This window comes from Emydura macquarii, unplaced genomic scaffold (assembly GCF_026122565.2).
Source record: "Emydura macquarii macquarii isolate MOO-44397 ecotype Brisbane River unplaced genomic scaffold, CSIRO-AGI_Emac_v2 contig_2924, whole genome shotgun sequence".
In the NCBI taxonomy this organism is placed as follows: domain Eukaryota; kingdom Metazoa; phylum Chordata; order Testudines; family Chelidae; genus Emydura; species Emydura macquarii.
Window position 1 is genome coordinate 5,873,920 of NW_027133061.1, and position 23,107 is coordinate 5,897,026.

Below are 23,107 nucleotides of genomic sequence, written 5' to 3' on the forward strand. Positions count from 1 at the left end.
ATCAGCTGCTGGTTCGGCCTTAAATTAAACATGAGGCAAAAGCAGCAGCAGAAGCCAGACACCACTTAGTCACGACTAAGTGGATGAACGAGGGTTACCAGGAGCACACAGCAGCCAAGGGAACAAGTTTGTTGGGGATCAGGGGAGATCAGGATCCTGCTCCACTCCATGCAAACTACAGAGCTCAGCTCATGCTCCAGACTGTCTTCAGTTCCTAGCTCCTCCTTGTGGGGCTCACGCCAGCCACGTGGTCGAGACCCCCAGTCCCAGGGGATCCAAGCAGGGCAGTCTCAGGACAGGGGATGTCATAGACCATGTGCTGTAGCAGGAATGACATGGGCAGCCAGGCCCCCTGCTCTTGCAGAAGGGCAGCTCCTGCTGTCAGAGATGAGATTCCCACCTGGGGACAGCAGCCCATGGCACTGCAGCATGGGGCTATCTGTGGGCTGGGCACCAGGAACTCTCTGGAGGGGGCTTTGTGCTCCAGGGTAACAGGCTTCCTATGAATCTAGACCAGGCAGGGATTGAACCTGTTACCTTCAAGCCCCACCAGCCTAGGCCCTGCTGCTTGAGCCAAAGGAAGAACTCTGTGAGCAGTGAGTGGATGCTGTTGTCGGTACTGGCCGCTCGGGGGCGCCAAGCTCTCACGCATTAAGCCAGTGCCCCTGGGCCGGTACTGGATTCTGTGCCAGGGGCCGCATAAGTGCCCGAGGGCGATCCAGGGTTGCAACTGAGGTTCTAGCTGGCACCTGTGCATAGTGAATTGATCTGGAGCAGGATCTGTGCAGAAGGGCCGCATCAGTGTGGTTTGGCTGCCTGAGAGCTGGCACTGGAGCGGGTGAGATGCGGGGGTCACAGCCCCTGCCTTCCAGCACTGGCCTAGGGCAGCCCAGGGCTGCCTTGTGATTTCCAGCACGGCTCAGTCCCTGCGCTGGGGGCAGCCGGGAAGACAAAGAGAAGCCACGTGTTACCCAATGGGCGCCCCCTGGTTCTCTCTCCTCCTTGGGGGACAGGATAATCCAGCGGCTGGTGCAGGTTCGGTTCCCAGCTGTGCCAGGGAGCGAGATGCGGTGCTGGGGGGGGGGGCACCAGGACTCCTGGGTTCCCTTCCCAGCTCGCACGCGCTGCCTGACCTTGAACAAGTTACTCCGCTGCATCGCCACGCGCTGCCGAGGGGCCGCGAACCCCACCCAGGGCGCAGGGGCCGGTGCGCAGCGCAGCGCAGCGGGGGGGACGGGGGGACGGAGGGGCGCCCCATGACTAGACGGCGGGCGGGCGGCGGCTCCCGGGGGTGGCAAGGAGCAGGAAGGAAGCGGAGGCGCAGAGGGACCCGGGGCGGGCTGCTGGAAAAGCCGCTGCGGGGATCTCCGAGTCCGGCTGGTGCAGCCGCCTGCTGCGGGGCCCTGCCGGGGCTGCGGGGCGGGTTACCGAGCGTTACGTAACGGAGCCAGCCGCCGAGCCGCAAGCGGGGCCCCCCCCCCCTCCCCAGCGGCCGCTCCCCGCTGCCCCCCCTCCCCGCAGCTTCTCCGGGAAGTGCGCTCCCGGGAGCCCGAGGGTCGAGCCGGGGGCAGCCGGGCCGGAGCCCAGGGGACGGGATCCCGGGGGGGGGGCAGTGCACCTGCCTGGGCGCAGCGCAGCCCCCCAGTTCCCAGCCCCTTCCCCACCTGCCTGGGCGCAGCCCCCCCCCCCCAGTTCCCAGCCCCTCCCCCAGTTCCCAGCCCCTCCCCACCTGCCTGGGCGCAGCGCAGCCCCCCCCCCCTTCCAAGCCCCCTCCCTGGGCGCAGCGCAGCCCCCTCCCTCACTCCCCCCCCCCGCAGCTTGTGTTTACTCTCGGCCCGCCCCAGCCCGGTTCGGAACTGCAGCAGAGCGCTGCGCTCCGCCATTGGCTGCCCGGGGCTGTCAGTCGGGCGCCGCGCGGGGTCCGGCCATATGCTATAAAGGCGGCGAGGGCGCGCAGCCGGCTCCCCAGACCCGCCGAGCCCAGGTCGCCGCGCCGCGCCGCCTCCCCGCCTGGCCCGCCCAGCTCAGCGCTGCGCCATGAGCCAGGTGAGGCTCCGGGCTGGGGGGGATGGGGCCGGTCGGGGGAACCCCGGTGATTCCCCCCCCTCCCTTCCGGCGCACGCGGGCTGGTTCCAGCGATGCAGGAGTCGGGGGGACCCCTGCACCCCTGGCCGGCCGAGGGTGCGGGGGAGCCTGGGTCACGGTATGCGGGCTGCCGGGACTGGGACCCCCTCTCGCCCCCACGCTGCCCCATTGCAGGGGCTGAGTGCGCCCGCCGGGGGGGATGAAGGTGCGGGATGCTGGAGCCAGGGCTCTGGGCTGGGCAGAGGGCAGCCCTGCAGGGCCAGTGCTGCAGAGACCCAGGGCTCCCCTCGCCTCCTTGCCTGGGCTCTGCCCTGGTGGCCGAGTGGCTGGGGGAATCCAGCCCCCACAGCCGGCTGCACCCCGAGTGCCCCTGCCTGGCGAGGCAATGCTGCACGTGGTGGTGCTGCGGTGAGCTCCCATCCCAGCTGCACCCCCAGCAGGTAACCTGCCCCCTCTTCCCTCCCCCCCCCCAGCTGCAGGTGTGATCAGTGGCATCCTGGTGACCTCCCGCTCTGTGCACGTGGCTCTGGGGCTCAGCGTGGAAATCCTCCTGTCTTAAGTCGAAGTTTAGCACCAGCTCAGGGCTGTCTCCCCAGAGCAGCTGGAGATGCCCAGGGGCTGGTGCCCCAGCCGGGAACCACCCCAGCTGGGTTCTCCTGGCCAGGTCTGAGCACTGCTGGGCTGACACTCGGGTGGGGGAGCCTGTGGCTGACGTCACTCTGCAGGGCCCCCTTGAGGGCAGTAACTGCAGAGGCAGCTCTGGGCTGGTCGGGGTCCGCCCTGCGAGGCAGGTAACGGTGCAGGAGATGGGAAGGGAAGACACAGCTGGACGGGCCCTGGGCGGGAGCCCCCTGCCCTCTCCTGGGAAAGCAAGAGCAGCTGGGCAGGGAGCAGGTGGGCAGTGCTCAGGATCCAGGGGAGCTGGGGCTGGGTTGGCGGTGCTGGGGGCAGGGTGAGCTCATGCTGTCCTAGGGGCAGAGGAGGCTTCTGTCTCCATGGATCGTTCAGCCCTGGGCAGCAGTCAGCCAGTCAGCGCCAGCGGTGTTGGGAGCCGTAGCGACCCCTGGCATCTCGCTGGGGCCCGGCAAAGAGCTCCCTGCGGTGACACCGAGTCTCCGGGGCCCTGGATGGAAGCGGGTCTGGGACTGTTACTGGCTCTGTTCTCTGAGCCGCTCCTTGCGGAGACGAGGCAACAGAACATGAAGCCAGCGTCCCAGGCTGTGCTGTGTCTCTGAAGGGAGATGGCCGGGGGGACAGACGGATGCACACACGCACGCCCAGCTCTGCCATTGGCACAGGGCCCCCCACGAGCTCCTTGCAGACAAGCTCCTGTAGGAAACTTTGTAGGATCCTACTGCCGCTGAAGTCAAGTCACGGCTGTGACCTTGGGGGGCGATGCAGAGGCCCAGGGGAGCTGGAATGAAGCGTGGCCGTGGCGTGGACCCCCCTGGGTGGAGCATGGCCGCATGGCTGCTGTGCTGAGGGCAGTGCTGATTTTCTCCCGTCCCCCGGGCGCCGTGGCGTGTGGGGTGGAAGGCTGCTGCTGTGCTGATTCCCTGGCGCCAAAGCCTGCCTGACCTACTGCACGTCCTGACTCCAGTGCGCCCAGCTCTCCTGCTCCAGCTGCCGGCTGCAGCCCCGCCAGCAGCTGCCCTCTCAAGCATAGGCAGCGGCTGCTCCTCCGCTGTGTGCTCACCAAATCCCAGGAGCCTGTCGCCGCAGAGGAGGGAGCGGCAGAGCAGAGTCTCCCGGGGGGGGGCAGCACATCTGCCTCTGGTGACCAGCTAGAAACGAACCGGGACGCCTGGATCCCGCTAGGCTGGCAGGGGGCCTGTCCCTGCCTCATCACACGGCAGGGAGGGGCTCAAGCGGGGATTGGTGTCAGGACACCTGGGTTCTCTGTCCCTCCGCGCTGTGGGAGCCTGCCTCTGCAGGGAGGGGGGGGGTCGCTGCCTCCCTGCAAGCTGTGAAGCCTTGCCCCAGAAGCTCTCAGGCCCCCCGATGGCAAGTGTTGTGGATGAGAAGCAAGTTCACACCCTTCCTCCTGGGTGTCAGGAGTTTTCTTTCCCATGTTGGCCTCGGGGACTTCCCAGCTCCCCGTACGTGCGCCTTGGGAGCCGTGCGGGACAGCGGGTGGGGACCGGAGCACCAACACCCTGCTCCAAAAGCCCGGGCCCCCATGCCTGACCTGCTGGAGAATCCCCATCAGCCGTTAGCAGTGCGGAGCCGATGACCTGGGTGGGCGGGGTTGAGCCCATCCGTGAGACGGCAGCGGTAACGTGGGCAGGAGCCGGTATCGCCCGGGGGAGGCCCTGGCAGTGGGGTGTGTGGTGAGGGAGGGGTTCATCTTACAGGGCTGGGTTTGTAGGAGCTGCCTGTGTGGGGCTCGGTGATGGATCAGAGCTCCCGGGCACATGGCATGTCTCCTGGGGTTTGACTCTGCTCCAGCTCTGACATCGGCTGTCCCAGCTCCTCCCGATCCCAGCTACGGGGCAGAAATCCCCCTTCCCCCCCATGGAATGCTCCCCCTTCTAAGCCAGCTGGTCCCTGGGCTGCTCAAAGCATGGTCCCCGCAGCTCGATGCGTGAACCCTGCTGTGCCGTACATCCCCCCCCTTGCTGTCTGGACCACTGCGGCTCTGATCACAGCCACGGCCCTGACGGGAGCAGCTGGGGCCTCCCTCCCTCCTGTCTGGGGCAGCGCAGCGTGTGTCTGGGGGAGCCGCCCCTGTGGGATGGGGCAGGGAGGAAGGGATGCCATGTTTCTCCCCAGCTCACCACTTTTGCCCCGTTAACGGCTCTGCCGTGGCTGAGCCAGCAGCCTTCGATGCAGGAGCCCAGGGATGCGCATCGCCTGTGATGGGCAGCTGCAAACTCCTGGGAGGGCTTCCTGTTCCCAGGCACCCGGGGGGGGGGGGGGGAGGCTGTCTGGATGGACATGCATAAAGGGCTCAGCTGTCCCCCCAGCTGGGGCTGGCAGTGGGTGGGGAGGATGAGTTTTGGAGGGAGAGCGAAAGAGCCAGGTGCCAGAGAAATGAGGTCAGGCCGCACGGGGTGGCCAGCACAGCCCTCTGCCCATGAACTGGGGGCAGAGCGGCACCTGCAGAGCATCCTGGGCCCCTGGAAGATGGCCAGGAACTGCTGGAGGGGGGAGCCCTGGCTGGCGGCCAGCAGAGCCGAAATGAGGGGCCACAAGCCCCCCTTCCATCTCCCTCACGCAGCATGGGGCCTCCTCCCTGGGCATCCCGACATCCCCTCCCGCTTCTGCCCAGCAGCCCTCCCTGGCCCCCGGGGCCCCTGCGCTCAGACTGGCCTGCACTGAGCGGATCCCCGGGGGCAAACCAGGAAGAACTTGTAAGCGTGTCTCCGTGGGAGGTTACGAGCGGAGCGCACGTGCTTGGGGCTTGAGACCGTGGTTGTCTTAGCAAAGATCCAAATTCAGAGCTGAGCAAAAAGTCAGGGGGTGCTGTGGGGAGCAGGGCAGCAGTGCCAGCCATGGGGGGAGCTCCCGGCTACCTCAGCCCCGGCCTCTCCCAGCAGGGGGCGCTGTGGAGAGCGGGGCAGGAGCAGTGGCTGTGTGTGGGGGGGCCCCCTGGCTACTCCAGGCCCAGCAGGAGTGGGAGCATTGGGAAGCACACAGGTGCCTATAACCACCTAGAACAAATGGCTCAAGAAGATGGTTCTCTGACTGAGCCGAGTCTGAGATAGAAAATCCCAGGCAGGTAGCGCGGCACGTCCCCGGCGCAGGGGAAGCCGGCTGCGCTGCATGTGGGGGGTGGCGGGATGCGGGGGGGCTGGCAGCCTCTAACTGCAGCAATCCGTCTTGTGGAAAAATACATCCTCGCTCCAGAGCCGGGGCTCCCGGGGGCAGCGCTGAGAGGCTGATACGGGCCAGGGGAGGTGAAAGCCGGCCCAGTGACTGACAGGCCGGGCGGGCGGGCGAGGGGGAGGATAATGAAGGCTGTGCTGCAGGCAGGCAGGGCGCGGGGCAGTGCAGATCCTGGAGAAGGGAGCCTGGCGCTGGGAGGGGGAGGGTTATCCGGCAGCAGCTGGCAGCCTGGTGCGCTCTGGCTTTTAGGATAATTAGGAGGCCTGTGCTGGGAGGGGGAATATGCTCATCATGCTGAGTGGCTTATTGGCAGAGCGAAGTGTTGCTTCCCCAGTCTGCAGGGAGCCGTGGGCATGGTGCCCGGGGGGGGGAGAGGCTGAATGACACCCCTGGATCTCCAGGTCCAGGCTCTCTGTGGTGCTTGTCAGCAGAGCAGAGGGACCCCTTCGTCCTGCCCCATCCCTGGGAGTCCCCTCCTCCCTGGGACTGTTTGTCTTGGACGCAGCATCCGCCACTTGAAGGGCACCGGCTGTTTTCCCATATAAGGGCAGCTTTGGTGTCGGGGTCCGAGGCACGTGGGCGGGCAGGTTTCAGAGCCGGACAGAGGGGTGCGATCATCCCTCGCCCCTTACGCCGCCCGGTAGCCGAGAAGCGGCGCTAACAGGAGCTCAGGGCTCCGTGCCTCCGTCAGCGTTGGGCCCCTGCTGCTGGGGCAGCCCAGGCGCGGAGCCAAGCAGAGCTCTTAGCCCGCGAGCAGCATCTCTGGTGCTCCTCAGCCCTGCTCTCCCCTGCCTCCAGCTCACCTGGCCAGCTCAGCTCCCCTTCCCCAGGGCTGGCTCTGCCTCCCAGGTGGCCTGTTACGTGCAGGGCTCCTGCCCTTCGCCTGGGGGGTGCTGAGACAAATCCCTAGGAACTAGGCCCGGCTCCCACGTCTGGCCCTCCTGCTTCACCCATCTTGTGTGGTCACGGGACAAACCCACCCCCAAAGCAGCCCTGGCCGTGGGGAGCTGGATCCATCCATGGCTTGGGGGGCTGGGCTGGGGTCTGCAGGGACAGCCGGGCTCAGGCGCTGCAGGTTTCAGGGCAGCTGGCGGTCAGGAAGGGGTTTCCCCGAGGGCTAGCAGTGCCCAGCCAGGGTATGTGGAGCACGGCGCCATCTCGGAGAGGGCATAGGGATGGCTGGGCTGGCCCCTGGGGCAGGCAGTGTCCTCCAATGGGTGCAGCGCCACCCTGGCCTGTCGGAGAGCTGGGTCTGACCTGGGGCAATTCCCTCCCCCTCGGGGGTGTCGCAGGAGGGGGAACGCCCCAGCTCTGTTTTGTCTCTTGGACTGGGAGCTCTTCGGGGAAGGGACTGTCTCTCGCTGGGGGTTTGTGCAGGGCCTGGTGTCATGAAGGGCCCTGATCTCGGCTGGGGGGGCTCCGTGTGGTGCCATGGGGAGCCCTGATCCTGGTCAGGGGGGTCTGTAAGGGATCCCTGATCTCGCTCCAGGGTGTGTCTGCGTAGTGCAGTAATACACCTGGCCCCACACTAAGCCCCCCTGTTGCTCAGGCCCTCCGGGTGGAGAGCAGCTCCCAGCGCTCCAGTTAGCGCTACCAGGCCTGGTCCCTTAGCCTGGGCAGTGCCAGAGCCTGGCTGGGATCCCCACCGCTGCCCAGGCAGGGCTGTCGCTGCCCGTGGGGGCCCGTCAGGGAGCTGCGCTGGTCCAGGACCCCGGGGCCAGGGGTGCGAGCCCCGCACCCACCCCACACCTGCTCCCTTGGCAGGACCGGGAGCAGCTTGCGCGGGAGCCCAGCATGCTGGGGGCAGACAGGCCGGGCCCCAGGCGGTGCCGAGGCTGGCACTTAACTCAGCGAGGGGCAGCGGGAGCCCGGCAGCCGCAACAAAGAGCCAGGGGAGGGCAAAGAGCTGGTTTAGCTCCAGCCTGAGGGGAGTCACCAGGGAACAGAGCCAGGCTCAGCTGCCAGCTCCTTCCGCTGCAGAGCTGGGGGTGGCGGGGAGCCAGTCACCACCTCAGCTCTTAGAGAAAGGCAGCAGCCCCCACCCCGCCTGCAGGGGGCACTGTGCAGACTTTGGGGTTCAATGAAGGTGGCCTCGAGACCCCGGTGCTGCTCTGGGGGGATGAAAGGGGGCAGGGCAGGCTCCCAGGGGTGTGGCACCCTTCGAAATCGGAGGGTCAACTGTGATGTTGGTGCCCCCAAGAGCGAGGTGGTGGGGTGGGGGGGGGGTTGGGAGGGTGGACGGACAGACCGAGACAGACCCGCTGACACGTGGTCCTGTGCCCATAGGCAGAGGCAGGTGGGAGCCGGGCGTCTAATGAGATCAAAGCCAATGGCGAGGTTGCTAAGCAGATTAGAAATGAGCCTGGCGAGCAGAGCCGGGGGGGGGGCAGGGTCCGGCCCTGCATGCAGCGCCCTATGCTGGGCTCCAGTCAGAGGCACAGCGGTGGGGGAGAGGGAAGCCCCCCCCATCTCTCCACGGTCCCCCCCCCAGGGCAGGATGCTGGGGCTCTGGCTAATCCCCGACCTTGTTTCACCTCCTGCCGTTTCCAGCGGGTGGTGCTGGGCTGGGGCAGGGGCCGGGGCCGCCTTTGGCCCCAGCCAGGGGAGGGCAGGCTCCTGTTGGCCGGATGGGAGGGGCAGGGCGGGAGGGACTGGTCCTGCCCCAGCTGTCAGTGGGGAGATGAGGGGGGCCTGATGGGGATCCGGCAGCTCCACTACCTCAGGAAGGGCCCTTTGGATCCTGGGGCCGGCTCCCCTTTCCCCTGATGCCCCCCCAGGTCTCTCCAAGCCGTGGATTTATTCCAGCACCAGGGCGGCTGGATTCGCGCCCCCTCCTCCGTGTTTCCCTCTGCGCAGCTCCAGCCCTTCCCCAGCCCAGCTGGCCTGAGCCCTGGAGGTGGTGGCAGATCTAGGGGTAGAACCCAGGAGTCCTGGCTCCCGGCCCCAGGCGTGGCAGTGGGGTGTGTGTGGGGGGTGAGGAGCTGTGAGCTGGAGGGGGGAGCTGGGAGTGCCTGCGCTGGCAGGAGCTTACACAGGGAACGGTGCCCAGGAGCTACGGCCTGCGGGTGGGCCAAGAGACAGAGCCTGCCCCTGCCCTAGCGACGGCTCCCCCCACCCTGAGCCTGCTGGCCCTGCTCCCCCACCCCGCCCCATGGCCTTCTCCCCCCACCCTGACCTCTGTGGGCTGCGCTTGGGGCTGTACTCCTGGCTGCGTCTCCACAGAGCCGCTGGCATTGGCACAGTGGGAGTTAACAGCTTCGTTTACTATAACACCCCCACCCCCAGCAATAAACAACCAGCTGCTGCAGCCAGGTAGCATCCTGGCCAGGTGGGGGGAAGGCCCAGCATCCCCGGGAGAGGGGAACAGGCTGGGGGCTGCAGCAAGATGCTTGGGGCCCCAGCAGGAGGCGCTTGTGTCTGAGGCAGGGCAGGTGGGGAGCCCACAGCTCCAGGCCCCTGTTGCCCCCCTGCTCTTGGGTGTGGCTGTGGATCCTGTCATATGGGTTTGGTCTCTCTCTCCCTGACAGCACCGGGCAGCTCTGTCTGTCTGTCTGTCCTACGGCGCCAGGCACTCTGGATCCCAGAACCCAGCTCCATGGTCTCGTTCCACCCCCCGACGTGGCGGGGCAGGTAGATGGGTGTGAGAGGGGCTGGGGCTGCAGTTTGGGCCTCCAGGAGCAGCAACAGAGACCCCTGCCTCCGGGGGTGGTAGCCAGGGTGTCCTGCGAGGGGGCCCACTGCTCTTCTGCCTCTGGCCTCTCACAGAGCCCCTGGATGGGGTAGGGAGGGCTCCCAGAGCAGTGCAGGGGGAGCCCCTGCATGGGGCCATCTGCTGTTTCTGTACCCCTAGGAAGGGCGTGGTTGTGAATGGCAAACCTAGGGGGAGTTCTCAGCAATGCCCCCCCCCCCCGCGAGCCTTGCACACGGGGGGGATGGGGCAGTGCAGTGGACAGGATGTACCTGCACTTCAGCAGAGCTTTGGACACAGTCCCACAGGACGTGCTGACCAGTAAGCTGGCGAAATGGGGCTGGGCAGAGCTCCCACAGCCGTAAGTGGCGATGTAACCGGTTAAAGAACCACAGAGGAAGCGTAGTTCTTAATGGCAGGATGTCGGCATGGAGAGAGGTCTCACGTGGGGTTCCACAGGGATCTCTTCTGGGTCTGGTGTTGTTTCACATCTTTATTAATGACCTGGCTGTAGATCTAGAGAACAGACCGATCAAATTAGCAGATGACACAAAGCTAGGGGGAGTTACCAACACTTGGGAGCTTAGAGCTAAAATTCACAGGGATCTTGATAAATTGGAGAACTGGGCTACAGACAACAAAGTGAAATTCCATCCAGACCAATGTAAGGTGCAACACTCAGGGAAGAAAAACCACATGCCCAAGCACAGAATGGGGGATGACTGGCTTGGCAGCAGCATTGCTGAGTTGGGTCGGGGCGTTGTGGTGGATCACAGCCTCAACATGAGTCAGCAATGCGATGCGGTTGCAAAAAAAGCCAATGCAGTTTGAGGTTGCATTAAGAGAGGCATAGCATGCAAGTCATTGAAGGTGATAGTACTGCTCTACTGCGCGCTGGGGAGGCCTCAGCTGGAGTACCGTGTCCAGTTTTGGTCATCAGTGTATAGAAAGGATGTAGAGAAACTGGAAAGGATCCAGAGGTGAGCAACAAAGCTGACCAAAGGGATGGAATGCGGCCATGTGAGCAAAGGCTGCAGGAACTGGGTATGTTTAGTTTGGAAAAGAGACGATGAAGGGGGGGACATGGTTGTGGTCTTCAAATATTTGAAAGGCTGCCATAAAAAAGATGGAGAAAAGTCGTTCTCTCTTGCCCCAGGAGGGCAGGACGAGAGGCGATGGGTTCAAAGTGCAGCAGAGCAGGTTTAGATTAAATACCAGGAATAACATGCTAATGGTGAGAACAGTGGGACGTTGGTTTTCAACCTTTTTCCATTTGTGGACCCCTAAATGTTTTTGAATGGAGGCGGGGACCCCTTTGGAAATTTTAGCCATAGTCTTTGGACCCCCCCAGGGGTCTGCAGACCCATAGGTTGAAAACTTATCGCCTGAACCACCCCAGACGGATGGCTAATCCAGTCTTTTTTTGAAAACCTGCAGTGAAGGAGCTTCCCCGACCACCCCAGGCCGTCTGCTCCGCTCTCCTAGTGCCGCGGTTTTCAGCCTGTGCTCTGTGGTTCCGGAGGGGTCCGCACATGAAAAGAGGTTGAAAACCTCTGGTGCCTCTCACTGTGCAGCCGTGATCCAGGGCTCCCTGTCTTGTTCCCATCCTCACAGCGGGTCGCCATTACAGGGAGGGGGAGGGCTGGGGAGATCAGATCTCTTCTGGGCCAAGGTGGGTTGGTGGACAGCAGGTTGGGGGGGGGAAAGCTGGCCCTGCTGCTCGTGCTGACTGCCCTGGGGGCACAGCAGCTGTAGGTCACTGCGGGGGGCTGGGCTCTGTGCCGGCTAGACTGGGGCCCAGGATTCAGCAGAAGCCGTGGGAGGGAGAAATGGCCCACTTGCCGTTAGAGCCACAAAGCGCAGATCAGGCCTCAAGGGTTTAGTCAGGCCCATCTCTGGCCCCAGCAGTGCCATAACACTCTGGCTGACTGCATGGTCCATTGTGGGATACTGGGGCATAGAGCCCTGCTGGGATTACTCCTTCCAGACCAGGCTTTAGGGACCCTCTCTTTGGGGACACAGGCTGGGAACCTGAGGAGCCCAGGATCTGTCTGCGTCCTGCAGCATCAGTAAAGGATCCATGGCACGGGTCACATCCCTGCCAGCGCACAGCCCGGGGCACTCTGCCAAGAGCAAGGCCTGCACAACAGCTACTAAAGTTAGACCGTTTTAAAACAGCAGGTCCAGATAATTTGCATCCAAGAGTTTTAAAAGAGCTGGCTGAGGCACTTGCGGGACCATTAATGTTGATTTTCAGTAAGTCTTGGAGCACTGGGGAAATTCTAGATAACTGGAAGAAAGCTAATGTGCCAGTTTTTAAAAAGGGCAAACAGGATGACCCATGTAATTATAGGCCTGTCAGCCTGATGTCGTTCCTAAGCAACATGATGGAGTGGCTGATACCCAGACTTAATTAATGTGATTAGTGCAAACCAATGTGGGTTTTGGAAAATAGACCCCGTTAAACTAAATTGATATCTATTTTTGCTGAGATTATAAATTTGGTTGACAAAAGAAACCGTGTTAATGAAATAAACTTCTGTAAGGCTTTTGACTGGGTACCACAAAACATTTTGATTAAAAAACCTTGAAGGATATAAAAGAAACAAGGTACCCATTAAATGGATTAAAGGCCGAGTAACTGCTAGGTCTCAAAATGTAACTGTGAGTGGGGAATTGTCACTGAGCAGGTGTGTTTCCAGTGGGGTCCTGCAGGATCAGTTCTTGGCCCTACGCTATTGAACATCGTAATCAATGACCTGGAACAAATCATAAAATCACCATTGATAAAATTTGCAGGTGGTCCAAAGATTTGGGGAAGTGGTAAATAATAAAGAGGACAGGTCACTGACAGATCGATGTGGCTTGATTGGCAAACTGGGCACAAGCAAACAATATGTTTTAATATGGCTAAATGTACACATTTAGGAGAAAGAATGTAGTTCTACTTACAGAATGGGGAGATCCTGACGCAGTGACTCTGCAAAAGATTTGGAAGTCAGGGTGGCTAATCAGCTGAACATGCAGGATGACGCTGTGGTCAAAAGAGCTAAAGCGATCCTTGGATGCGTAACAGGGGAATCTTGAGTAGGAGCAGAGAGGTTATTTTATTTCTGTGTTTGGCACTGATGCAACCACTGCTGGAGTCCTGTGTCCAGGTCTGGTGTCCCCAGTTCAAGAAGGGTGTTGCTAAATGGGAGAGAGTTTAGAGAAAAGCCACAAGAATGATTAAAGGATTAGAACACCTGCCTTGTAGTGATAGACTCAAAGATCTCAATCTATTTATCTTAACAAAGAGCAGATTAAGGGGTAACTTGATCACAGTCTATTAGTACCTAAATGGGGACCAGATATTAATTAATGGGCTCTTCCATCTAGCTGAGAAAGGTCTAACACGCTCCAGTGGCTGGAAGTTGAAGCTAGACAAACTCAGACTGGAAGTAACGCTGAGGGTAATTAACCATTGCAACAATTGACCGAGGGTTGTGGGAGATTCGTGGTCACTGGCAATTTTAAGATCAAGGTGGGATGTTTCTTGGAGGGCTCTGCTCTAGGAATGACCATGGAGGAGGTCTCTGGCCCGTGTTACCCAGGGGGTCAGATGAGATGAACACTGTGGACTCTAGGGCCTTGGAAGCTGAGACAGGCCTCTGCAGGAACCCGGGGGCTTGCTGTTGAGGCAGGCAGTGGGCGAAGCAGCCTCCCTGGCTGAGCCCCTAGGAGCTGCACAGCTCTGTCCTATGGGGAATGATCCCAGCTCCCTGCCAGCCAGGGCCCATATTTGCCCCTCAGTGGTAGAGAGGAGCGTGCTGTATAACAGCGTCACACAGAAGTGACTGGCTCAGTGCACCGCCTTCCGGACTGGTCAGGGCAACTCCCGGCAGGGATTGGTTCAGCGTGCCCCGTTACCGGCACAGCCAGGGGGTGCTCTCAGTCGGGACCGGCTCAGAGTGCCCGCTACCGGCCTGGCCTGGAGGATGCTGCCCCGCTATTAGAGCGGCTGCTTATGGGGAGCTGATGGGGCAGGTCCCAGCTTGCGTCTCAGCTACAGGAAAGATGGGCCATGTGTCCAGCTGCTGCATGTGCGCACCTGGGTGTGGGCTCTGCTGTGTGGCCAAGCGGGCGGGGTCCTCCAGAAAACGATCACAGCAGAGCCCGGGGGCTCTCAGGTTCTAAGCAGAAAACACAGAGAGGGGGTGGTCCCCACAGGCTGTGATCCACGGCCCCCTCCCTTCCTGGGCCAGTCCTCCGCTGGCTGCATGATCCACGCCCTCTCTCCAGCAGCTGCTACCCCAAGCTCCCCTGGTGTGTGACGCTGGCAGGCAGCCGCAGCAGCTGTGTGCAGGGGCGTGTTGTGCCAGCATCCTGGAGGCCGGCGAGCCTGGCTGTGCACCACATGTGCTAACAGGCACCTTCTCTCCTCTTGCAGCTCAGCTCCAATGAGTCCCCGGCCCCCAGCCAGGCTCCCGGCAGCGAGGAGAAAGGTGAGTGAAGAGGCCAGCCCTGCTGTGGCTCATGGGGGGTCGGCAGAGCCACTGTGCACAGGGCCTTGGAAGGGGTGGGGGGCAGTGCAGTGTGTGACCGACGCCCATCCAGTGCTATTTAGTATGAGCCTCTTCCCGTTCCTGAGTCCGCACCATGGCTGGGCATCACCTCGACTGCGCTAAGCCAGCGTGTCTACCTCCGGGGTTTGCCCCGGGGCACCTAGATGGATCCTGAGCCGGTTTAGTTACAGGGGAGCAGCTCTTCTAGGTCAGGCCTCAGAAAGCCATCAGCCCCGTGGTCAGCTGGGGGCAGAGAAGCGCCGGGCAGCACGGTTCTCCTCCCCGTGGGGGGAGATGATGCCCCGTCCTTGGAAAGTGCAGGCTCCGGCAGGGCTTGTAAACTTGCTGGCGAGGCCCCTGCCATGGCGCAGAGCCCCGGAAGTGGGTGTAACAGTCGGGCGGCTTCTCCTCGGTCACGGCTCTGATCAACGCTTTCTCCAAGACGAAGGAAATTCCCAGGCCAGGCAGACTCGGCTGTGAAGCGAAGGGGCAGAGACGTGCCCTACCCCGCACACACTGGGTCCCTTAGCCGTCCAATGGGGACGCCCTGCATGTCGCCCTTGGTGCTGGTGCGGCCCCCCCCCCCCCGTTCCCCACCAGCTGCACCCGGCTGGGACTGGGAGGGAAGGGGCTGCTTACAGCTCTGCGTCTCCCCTGGTTTTCCTTCCCCCAGGGGAAGGACCCGCTCTCCAGGCTGCACTCTCTGCGCGCTGGAGCTGCCCCACCCCCGCTGCATCTCCTTAAGGGCTCGGGGTTAATGAGGGGAATGCAGAGTGCCAGAGCCTGCCCCGGCCCCTCAGCGCTGCACAGGGAAATCGCTGTAATGAGCGCATGGCCATCCAGGCCGGGGCTGGCGCCTGATCGGCCGTGGGGCGACCTCTGCAGCTGGCTCCGCGGCTCCCATCGGCTGCCTTGTTCCCACTCACTCTCCCTGGTGCCAGCCTGCCGCACGCCCTCCCCCACACCCCAGCGGGAGCTGCACCCGCCCGCCCCTCCATACTCGAGAAAGGCGTGCCACGCTACCCCAGGCAGCTGGAGCCCTGGGACCCCACTGGGCCTCTGATCCCCCCCATCCAGCGGTGGGGGATGCTGCCTGTGTTCTCTGGGCGCAGCCGGGAGGCAGCTGCACCACCTGCTGGAGAAGATTGGATTGGGGGACTGGGCTGCTGCTCCTGGGGGAAGAGAACGGCCATACTGGGTCACCCCATGGCCCATCGAGCCCAGCATCCTGTCTCCCAGTGGCTGGTACCAGAGCTTCAGGGGATGTGGATAGAACAGGGCAATTATCCACTGATCCACCCCATCTTTCCCTTCTGGTAGTCAGGGTTTAGGGTCGCTCCAAGCACCGGGTTGCATCCCTGACCATCTTGGCTAATAGCCATTGATGGCTCTTTCCTCCAGGAGCTTAGCCAGTTCTTTTTGGAACCCAGTTCTACTTTTGGCTGTCACAACATCCCCTGGCAGTGAGTTCCGCAGATTAGTTGTGCGTGGTGGGACCAGCGCTTTCTCGTTTGCATTAAACCTGCTCCCTGTTAATTTCAGCGGGTGCCCCCTGGTTTTTGTATTGTGTGACAGGGTAAATAACGCTCCCCTAGTCACTTTCTCCACACCAGCTGTGATTTTATAGCTCTCTCTTATATCCCCCTTAGTCGTCTCTTTGCTAAAGCTGAACAGCTCTGGTCTTTGTAGCGTCTCCTCATATGGGAACCGTTCCAGACCTTTGATCATCTTTATTGCCCTTCTCTGACCCTTTCTCAGTTCCACAGTTCCACTGTTTCCTTTTTTCCAGTGCCTGGAACTGGACCCAGGATTCAAGGTGGGGGGACCCCATGGATTTCTGTAGTGGCATTAAGATATTTTCTATCCCTTTTCTAACAGTTCCTCGAGAGACAAGGGGGGGGCCGAGGTGAAATCTTTTCTTGGACCCACTTCTGATGGCGAGAGAGGAAAGCCGAGTGCTGAGTCCCTGAAGAAGAGCTCTGTGCAGCTGGCAGCGTCTCTTTCGCCAGCAAAAGTGGGGGCAATGAAAGCTATTCCCTCGCCCACGTTGCCTCCCTGCTATCCTGGGAGAAGCCTGACTCCAATAGTTCCCTACATCCCGTTAGCCCGTGTTAGCGCTGCTGCAGGTGGAGTGGACGTGTTCAGAAGACTGTCCCAGGGGACTCCAGGATCTCGTTGGTGGGTGGAAAGAGCTGATGTAGAGCCCAGCATTGCAGACACCTACTTGGGATTATTTTTTCCAACGTGTGTTACTTTGCACTTATCACCAAGACTTATTAACTTATCAAGAACAAGGACTCAGAAATGCAAGGCAAAGTCCCCGGGGAGTCGGGTGGGGGGAACTGCTGCTGCACCCAGAGTTTTGGGGGACCCTGGGCATGGGTTTAGCTGGTCCCCTGGGTGCCTGGATGCTGGTGGGGGGTGCAAGCCAGCATCCCCTGCTGCCCCGAGCTGCCTGCACCCCCGGCAAGGGTGACGGCTGGCTGGTTCTCCTTGCAGACAAAGCCGGGAATGCCAAGAAGGTGGTGGAGGAGGAGGAGGAGATTGACATTGACCTGAACGCCCCCGAGACTGAGAAGGCCGCGCTCGCCATCCAGGGCAAGTTCCGCCGCTTCCAGAAACGGAAAAAGGACCCCAGTCCCTGAGCAGCTCCCCTGCCCCATCCTCACAGCCCCCTCTGCCCCCTTCTTCCAGCACAGCCCGGATTGCCCCGTGTTTGCTCTCTCCTGCCCAGCCCAGCCCGGGCTGTTGGTATTTTGCACGTTCTATGTACCTGTTTTCAGGGGACCAGGGGCTCCCCAGGCCCAGCCGCGCCCACAGGCCGAGCTCCAGCCTGGGAAATCAGGGCGTCCTCTTCTTATAGCCATGACGATGGTGTGGCAGGGTCCTGGTGCCATCCTCACAAAGCCATGAAGGGGCAGTGCCCCCGGGGGGGCCTGATGCAGGGGACCAGGGTGGAGGCAGCCCAGGGAGAGCCCGGGGCTAATGTCACCTGGCCCGTTTGCAGGAGTTCAGAGCCAGACGGACAGAGCGGCACATCTGCTGGGGCCAAGCTGACACCTGCCATGGGGGGCCCCGCTCCTGAGCACCCCCCCATCCTGAGTGGACACCCCTGCATCACTCCACCCTGTCCTGTGGTGGGGGGTCTGCTCCTGAGCTCCCCCACACCCTCATCCTGAGCGGCTTCCCCTCAGACCGAGCCCAGGGGGCTGCCCACTGCTGAGGGGAACTCCCACCAGGGACCAGCCAGTTGTCCTGGGCCAGAGAGGGGGTGCAGAGCCAAGCGGAGGGTGGGGAAGGGGCCCAGAGGCAGGCAGCACAGGGGAATGGCCTTAAGGCTGGATTTCAGGGCCGGGGGGGGGTGGGGGAGAGTGTGGGGTTGTCAGAGCCGAGTGGGGAGGGGGAGGACCAGCCCTGGGGATGGGGGATGTATGGCCTATGGTCCAGGCAAGTCGGGGGAAGGGCCCTGGGCCAGGTTTGGGGGTGCTGTAGGGTCCCCCAGCCCCCTGCTGGCACTCATGGGACTAGCTAAGCAGGGCAGGACCCACCAAATCTCCAGGCTCCCCTAGGGCCAGGCAGGGGAGGGGGCTTGAGGCCAGGATGGGGGGAGGGGCAATGTCGCCTGTCCCCCCAGGAGTGTCTTAGGCGATGTGGGGGTCAGGGGACCTGGTGCCTCCTCCCCTGGGCTGGTGTTGCCTGGCGCCGTGGCACCGGGGATCTCTAGGGCAGCCCCATGGACAGAGGGGACAGAGGGTGGGGTTAAGGGGGAACATCCCGGCCCAGCTGGGGAACACAAGCCAGGCTTTGATCTGCTCTGGGCCGGGTGGGGACCCCCTCCCCCACTGGGAACAGCGGGGGACCCCCGTCTTGAGAGCAATGGGCGTGGCTGGGTGCTAAGGAGCAGGGAGGGCCCTGCCAGGGATTGAGCAGGGCATAGCCGGGAGCAGGAGGAGGGGGCAGAGAAGGAGGTGGGGAGACGGAGAGCAGGGCTGGGCAGGGAGAAAGGAACAAGCGAGCCGGCCGGCGGGGCTAGCACTCCCCAGTGGGGGCTAGCAGAGGGGAGGGCCAAGCCCTGGGCGCCTGTGACGCTGCCCCTCCTGAATCGAGAGCGGCACCAAGTCCCACCCAGCTTAGACAGGAACCCCAGGGGTTCTCCCCTTCCCCCTTCCAGCACCCCAGTCCAGTCAGTGTATCAGCCTCTCCCCATCCACCCTTGCCCCCTTAAGCCTTGGGCTGAGACCCCCGTCCCGCCACCGTGCACCCTGCTGCGGGCACAGGGCTGCCCGTCATGCCATCCAGCCACTCCGGCACCGAAAGGCCTCGGCCTTCCCCAGCCTTGGAGCCCAACAAGCCTCCTGCCTCCACCTCGTCCCACCGGGAGCTGCCACCCAAGCACCAGAGACCGACGTGCAGCTGTGAGAGACTGGAGGGGGGGGGCCAGGCCGCACTGGGCCCTGGCCGCAGGGCCGGGCGAAGCAGGGCGTCAGCGTGGGGCTCGGAGAGACGAGGCCGCCCGCTGTGCGGACACAGCTGCTGCGACGACTGGCTCTTTTAGCATGTTTGCATAATAAAATGTCTGGGAACAGTGGCTGGCCCGGTGCGTGGTTCGTGGCGGTGTGTGGTTCGTGGTTCAGAGGGACTGGGGCAATGGCAGGGGGGGAGGCCAGGTTGCCCCGGCCAGGCTGCGACCCGGGCAAGGAGCTCAGTCACTGCCGTTCTGGGAGGAGGACGCGCGAATAAAACCCGCCGGCTCCTTTCACACAGGTGGGCCTGGGCTCTGGAGGGGACCCAGCCACCGAGGGGACGTCTACACGGCAAACCCCTGCGGCAACACGTCTTGGAGTCCAGCTCTATCGCCTAGCGCTCGCACTGCGCTCGGCTGGCGCCCCCACCCCTCTCTCTGGGGCGCAAAGCCTGAGTGTCTCCCCCACACAAAGCGGGCACATCTACTGTGCTCATGTTACTACTGTAGCAGGAGCCCAGCTGCAGGCAGGGCCCCCACATGGGGGGGGGGAAGGGTACACTTTACTAGGGCCCAGAGGCCCTGGGGGGCCCGGCCCAGGCTGCAGCCCCCATTACCATGAGGAAACAATTGAGGCTAAATTGTAAGTCGTGCTTGAGGATATTTATAGAAACGTGTTTCTCTGGATCTATGAATCCATTGTCCAGATCCTGTGAGCTTTGCAAATCTTGGAGAGCTGTAACACCGGGGGGGTGGGGGGGAGCGTGTTACAAGTTTGTACCGGGCTCGAAAAAATTATGCTTGGGCCCTGGCTTGGTTGTTTCACAGGGTAGCCGTCGCCCTAGCAACCAAGGGCCCCGTGTCCCCAGAACCACCCAGCCGTGGGCCACACAGCCAGGCCTGAGCAGAGTCCTGCTGCGCTACGTTTAGCGGCGCTTTGCTGCCGGGGCTTGGTGCCAGGCACCCGGCTCTCTGGGGACAGGCACTCCTCTCTGCCTTGGTTCCTGGGGCACGGCCCAGCTGTGTCCCCTGCCAAGAGCTGCTCGCCTGTGCTAGAGAGACAAGTCTGGGGCCCCGGGGCCGGGCCCTTTGCTGGGCTGGGCGGGCGGCCCTGGGAGATGCGCATCAGGAGGGTTTCTCTGGCCTGAGGACATAAGACCCCACAGTCCCTTTGCACTGGGGGCGGTGGCTGCTCTGATGTGCTCAGTGCGGTGATGAGCAGCTGCACTGTTAGGACAGGGGCTGTCCACACACCAGGATTGATGCTCGTTGGAGCACAAGCACGACCCCTGCCAGCCTGTGTGTGGGCGCCTGGCACCCCTGCAGGGCGACAGAGCCCCGGCATGGCACCCCTACGGTGGGCAGTGATTTGGACCAGCTGTGCAGTGAGCACTGTGTTACCCCAATGCACCAAGGAGGAAACTGAGGCACAGCCCAAGGGGGGGGAGTCACAGCCTGCCCTCGGCCATGCCACTCCTGGGCAGTGCTCCTGCTCCTCAAGGGAGTGAAAGCCAAGCGCCCACCTCCAGCCCCAAACGTGTTGGAAGGTGCCTGCCTGAACTGGCGGGCCGTAATCACAGGACTCGGCGTCAGGGGCCCTGGGCTGTAGCCCGATTCTGCCATTGACGCACCGTGTGATGCTGGGCAAGTCACGATCCAGCTGGGCTGTGGTTTGTCCCTGTGGTCGAGCCATGACACATGAACTACTTCCTCCCAACTCCTGGGAGAGCTGGTAGCATGGCAATCAGCGTGCTGCCTTCCAGCCGGGTGTCTGCCCCCCCCCCGCCTGCCGTCCCACTGTCATCCTGGGGGAAAAGTTCAGCTCCTTTTTGTCAGTTTGTTTCACAGCTTTGTCACTCCCACTGACTGGTGCAGGGGCTGAGCTGCGACGACAGGGTCTCACCCGCTTGGGAAGAACCGGGCCCCGCTGGGCTCCCAAAACCCAGGCACCTGAAACCCGCCGCCACATGCCAGGCTGGCTGGCGGCAGGCATGGAGAGCAGCCGGCCCTCGTGCGCCAAGCGGGGGAAAGCTCACAAAGAAAACAATTAACTAGTTTAAAAGCATTTTTAATCATAGAAAAGAAAAGCAGCATTGGTGTGTCTCTTGCGCCCCCCGGCCCTAAGACAAAGGGGCCAGGCAGGTTCTTTCCATTCTCAGGTCCAAGTCCTGCCGTGCAGGGGCTGTGAAACGAAGCGCTGCTCTCAGCCCAGGTGCTGGAGGGGATAGCCTGGGCCGAGAGGCCACAGACCGCACGGGGCAGAGTGTCGCCTGGCTCAGGCCTGCTGTCAGCCCTGCCTGGTTACTAAGGCGGCCGCTACGCCCCAGTCATTGTCACACAAAGGGCATGCAGCCCTGAGCCAGAGGCCCAGGCCCCGGGAGAACAACCCATGGCAGGCCAGGCCAGAGGCGTCCGGGTGCAGCCTCCCTCCCAGGCTGGTCAGACAGTTCAGTGCAAACAGCCCAACGCAGCGGCCTTCTTGGCAACGGGGCGAGGCTGAGGGGCAAAGCGAGGGTCTCTCACCCCACTCCCAGCACCGAGCTGCAGGGGGGTGTTTGCACTGATGACTCCTGGAAGATGCCAGGAAGGGGGGATATTTGAGCACCACGGTACCAGGCAGGGCAGGACGGTTCCCTCTGAGCGCTACCCATGGCGTGCTCACGCCGTGGTCTCCTTCCCGTGGCCGAGCATGTGGCGCTGCAGCTTGTGGGGATCGCTGAAGGCGAAGTGGCAGTGGGGGCAGGCAGCGTAGTGCCTGTGCAGCCGCATGTGCTGCTTCAGCGAGCGCTGGTACACAAAGCGCTTGGCACACGCCGGGCACACGTAGGGGCCCAGGCGGGGCCGGCCTCGCCCTTGCTTCTTGGGGGGCCGGCCTCGCCCTCGCTTCTTCCCCTGGGAGACAGGCTCCTTCTCCTCTTCGGCCCCACTCTGCCCTGCCCAGTCCTCCCCAGAGCTGCCCCCCACGTCGCTGCCCTCCCCTTCCCCCTCCTCGGCGTATTTCACTTGGGGCTGGGACTGCCGGAAGGTATAGGGTTTGTGCAATGCTCCCTGTCGAGGCCGGAGCGCCGCTGAGGGGGCGGGCAGCTGGGGAGGGGTAGCAGGTGGGGGGGGGGCTGGCAGGGGCCATGGGGGGGCTGGCAGTGGTGAGCCTGAGGGAGCTGGAGGTTGCAGGGGGGCTGACGGTGGCATGGGGTGCAGGGGTTGTGGGGGGCGCAGTGGGGCTGATGGTGGTGGGGCTGGCAGGGGGGTAGGCCCGTTGCCCTTCTCTGCTGACATCCTGCTGCTGGTGAACTCACCCTGTGGCCCTCCTGCCGGCTGCTGAGCTTTGGCTGCAGAGAGAAGAGAAGACAGGTCAGGAAAGTGGCGGGGATGACCCTTCCCGGCCCAAATAATAGCCCCTCAAGGGGGGGATGGGGGCTCCAGGGCAAGGGGGCTCCAGCCCCCAAAGAGGGAACAGGCTCTGCCAAGGAAGGAGAGTTGGAGACAGGGAGGATTCACGCCCAGAAGCCCATGGAAAGGGGGCCCCACTGGGGGTGAAGGCCAAACTGATGCATCCCCAGGACCCCAGCAGGGAGTTCCTGGCGTGACCCCCTAACCTTTCCTCCTTAAAAGACCCCCTCACCTCCGCCCAGTCCCCTCCCCGCTCCAGCCAAGAACCACCATGGTGGAGCCTCCCTTGCTCAGAAGATGCTCGGGGCCTGCCGCTTGGGGCAATCTTCTATATTTCCCGTGCTTTGCCTGGGCCCAGGACCCCAAGTGACACGAATCCAGCCCCCGCTCCAGGCAGGGTGGCAACCGGCTCATCGTGTGGTTGCCACGTCCCCCCCTTTCTATAGTTCAGCACCGAGCACGGCCCAGCCCTAGCCAGGAAGGCAGGGCGGCCATCTTGTGCCTGGCAGCCATCTTGTTGGCACGAGACACACCGAGGTGGGGCTACCCGGGACCCGCTCCGGGGCCCTGCTACTGCAGGGCAGCCGACGGCAGAGGCTGGGAAGCAAGAGCCAACCTGCTCCAGAGACAAGCCTTGTGTGTCCTGCCGTCGGTCTACGGTACCTGGGGCCGGGTGTGGCTCTGGCATCCTTCTGAGATCGGGTCCTTGCGGCAGGCGTGCGGCGGCTCCCCCTGCGTCCCTTGGGGGCACGAGCGGCTGGGGCGGGAGCTGAAAGATGATCTTGGTGCCGAGGGGCAAGGCTGCCGGGTTCAGGAGGATCAGATGCTTATTGATCACTCCTACGACTGGGTCTGAGGCAGGGATGGTCACGGGGATTGAGACCGGAGCTGTGCTAGTCAGCGGGGCCGGGGCCATTAATAGGTTTGAGCCAGGGGACCTTGTCACTACTTGGGCTGGGGGCCCAGCTGTTAGTGGGGCTGGAGCTGGGGGCCTGGTCGCGGCTGGAGCTGGGGGCCTGGTGGTGGATGGAGCTGGGGGCCCGGTGGCGGCTGGAGCTGGGGGCCCGGTCGCGGCTGGAGCTGGGGGCCCGGTCGCGGCTGGAGCTGGGG

The 23,107-nt window shown here is 62.9% G+C and overlaps 2 protein-coding genes across 2 annotated transcripts; one reads left to right on the forward strand and one right to left on the reverse strand.

The window, feature by feature from the left end:
* The first annotated feature begins 1,916 nt into the window (after window positions 1-1,916).
* On the forward strand, window positions 1,917-18,733 carry PCP4L1 (Purkinje cell protein 4 like 1). Its single transcript, XM_067569611.1, has 3 exons — window positions 1,917-2,046; window positions 14,031-14,085; window positions 16,645-18,733. The coding sequence occupies exons 1-3, from the start codon at window positions 2,038-2,040 to the stop codon at window positions 16,788-16,790; spliced, it is 210 nt and encodes a 69-aa protein (XP_067425712.1). The 5' UTR covers window positions 1,917-2,037; the 3' UTR covers window positions 16,791-18,733.
* Window positions 18,734-20,456: 1,723 nt separating this feature from the next.
* On the reverse strand, window positions 20,457-22,831 carry LOC137167433 (zinc finger and BTB domain-containing protein 45-like). The gene is made up of 2 exons (XM_067569590.1): window positions 22,661-22,831; window positions 20,457-21,936 (listed from the first exon to the last, which is right to left on the reverse strand). The coding sequence occupies exons 1-2, from the start codon at window positions 22,683-22,685 to the stop codon at window positions 21,266-21,268; spliced, it is 696 nt and encodes a 231-aa protein (XP_067425691.1). The 5' UTR covers window positions 22,686-22,831; the 3' UTR covers window positions 20,457-21,265.
* Window positions 22,832-23,107: the final 276 nt, after the last annotated feature.

Excerpts from the sequence above, each read along its gene's own strand:
- PCP4L1 (XM_067569611.1), top strand. Across the intron at positions 14,086-16,644 it reads TCCCGGCAGCGAGGAGAAAG|ACAAAGCCGGGAATGCCAAG; the intron begins GTGAGTGAAGAG and ends TTCTCCTTGCAG.
- LOC137167433 (XM_067569590.1), bottom strand. The coding sequence starts at position 22,685 with ATGCCAGAGCCACACCCGGCCCCAG. Across the intron at positions 21,937-22,660 it reads AGAGCCACACCCGGCCCCAG|CCAAAGCTCAGCAGCCGGCA; the intron begins GTACCGTAGACC and ends TTCTCTCTGCAG.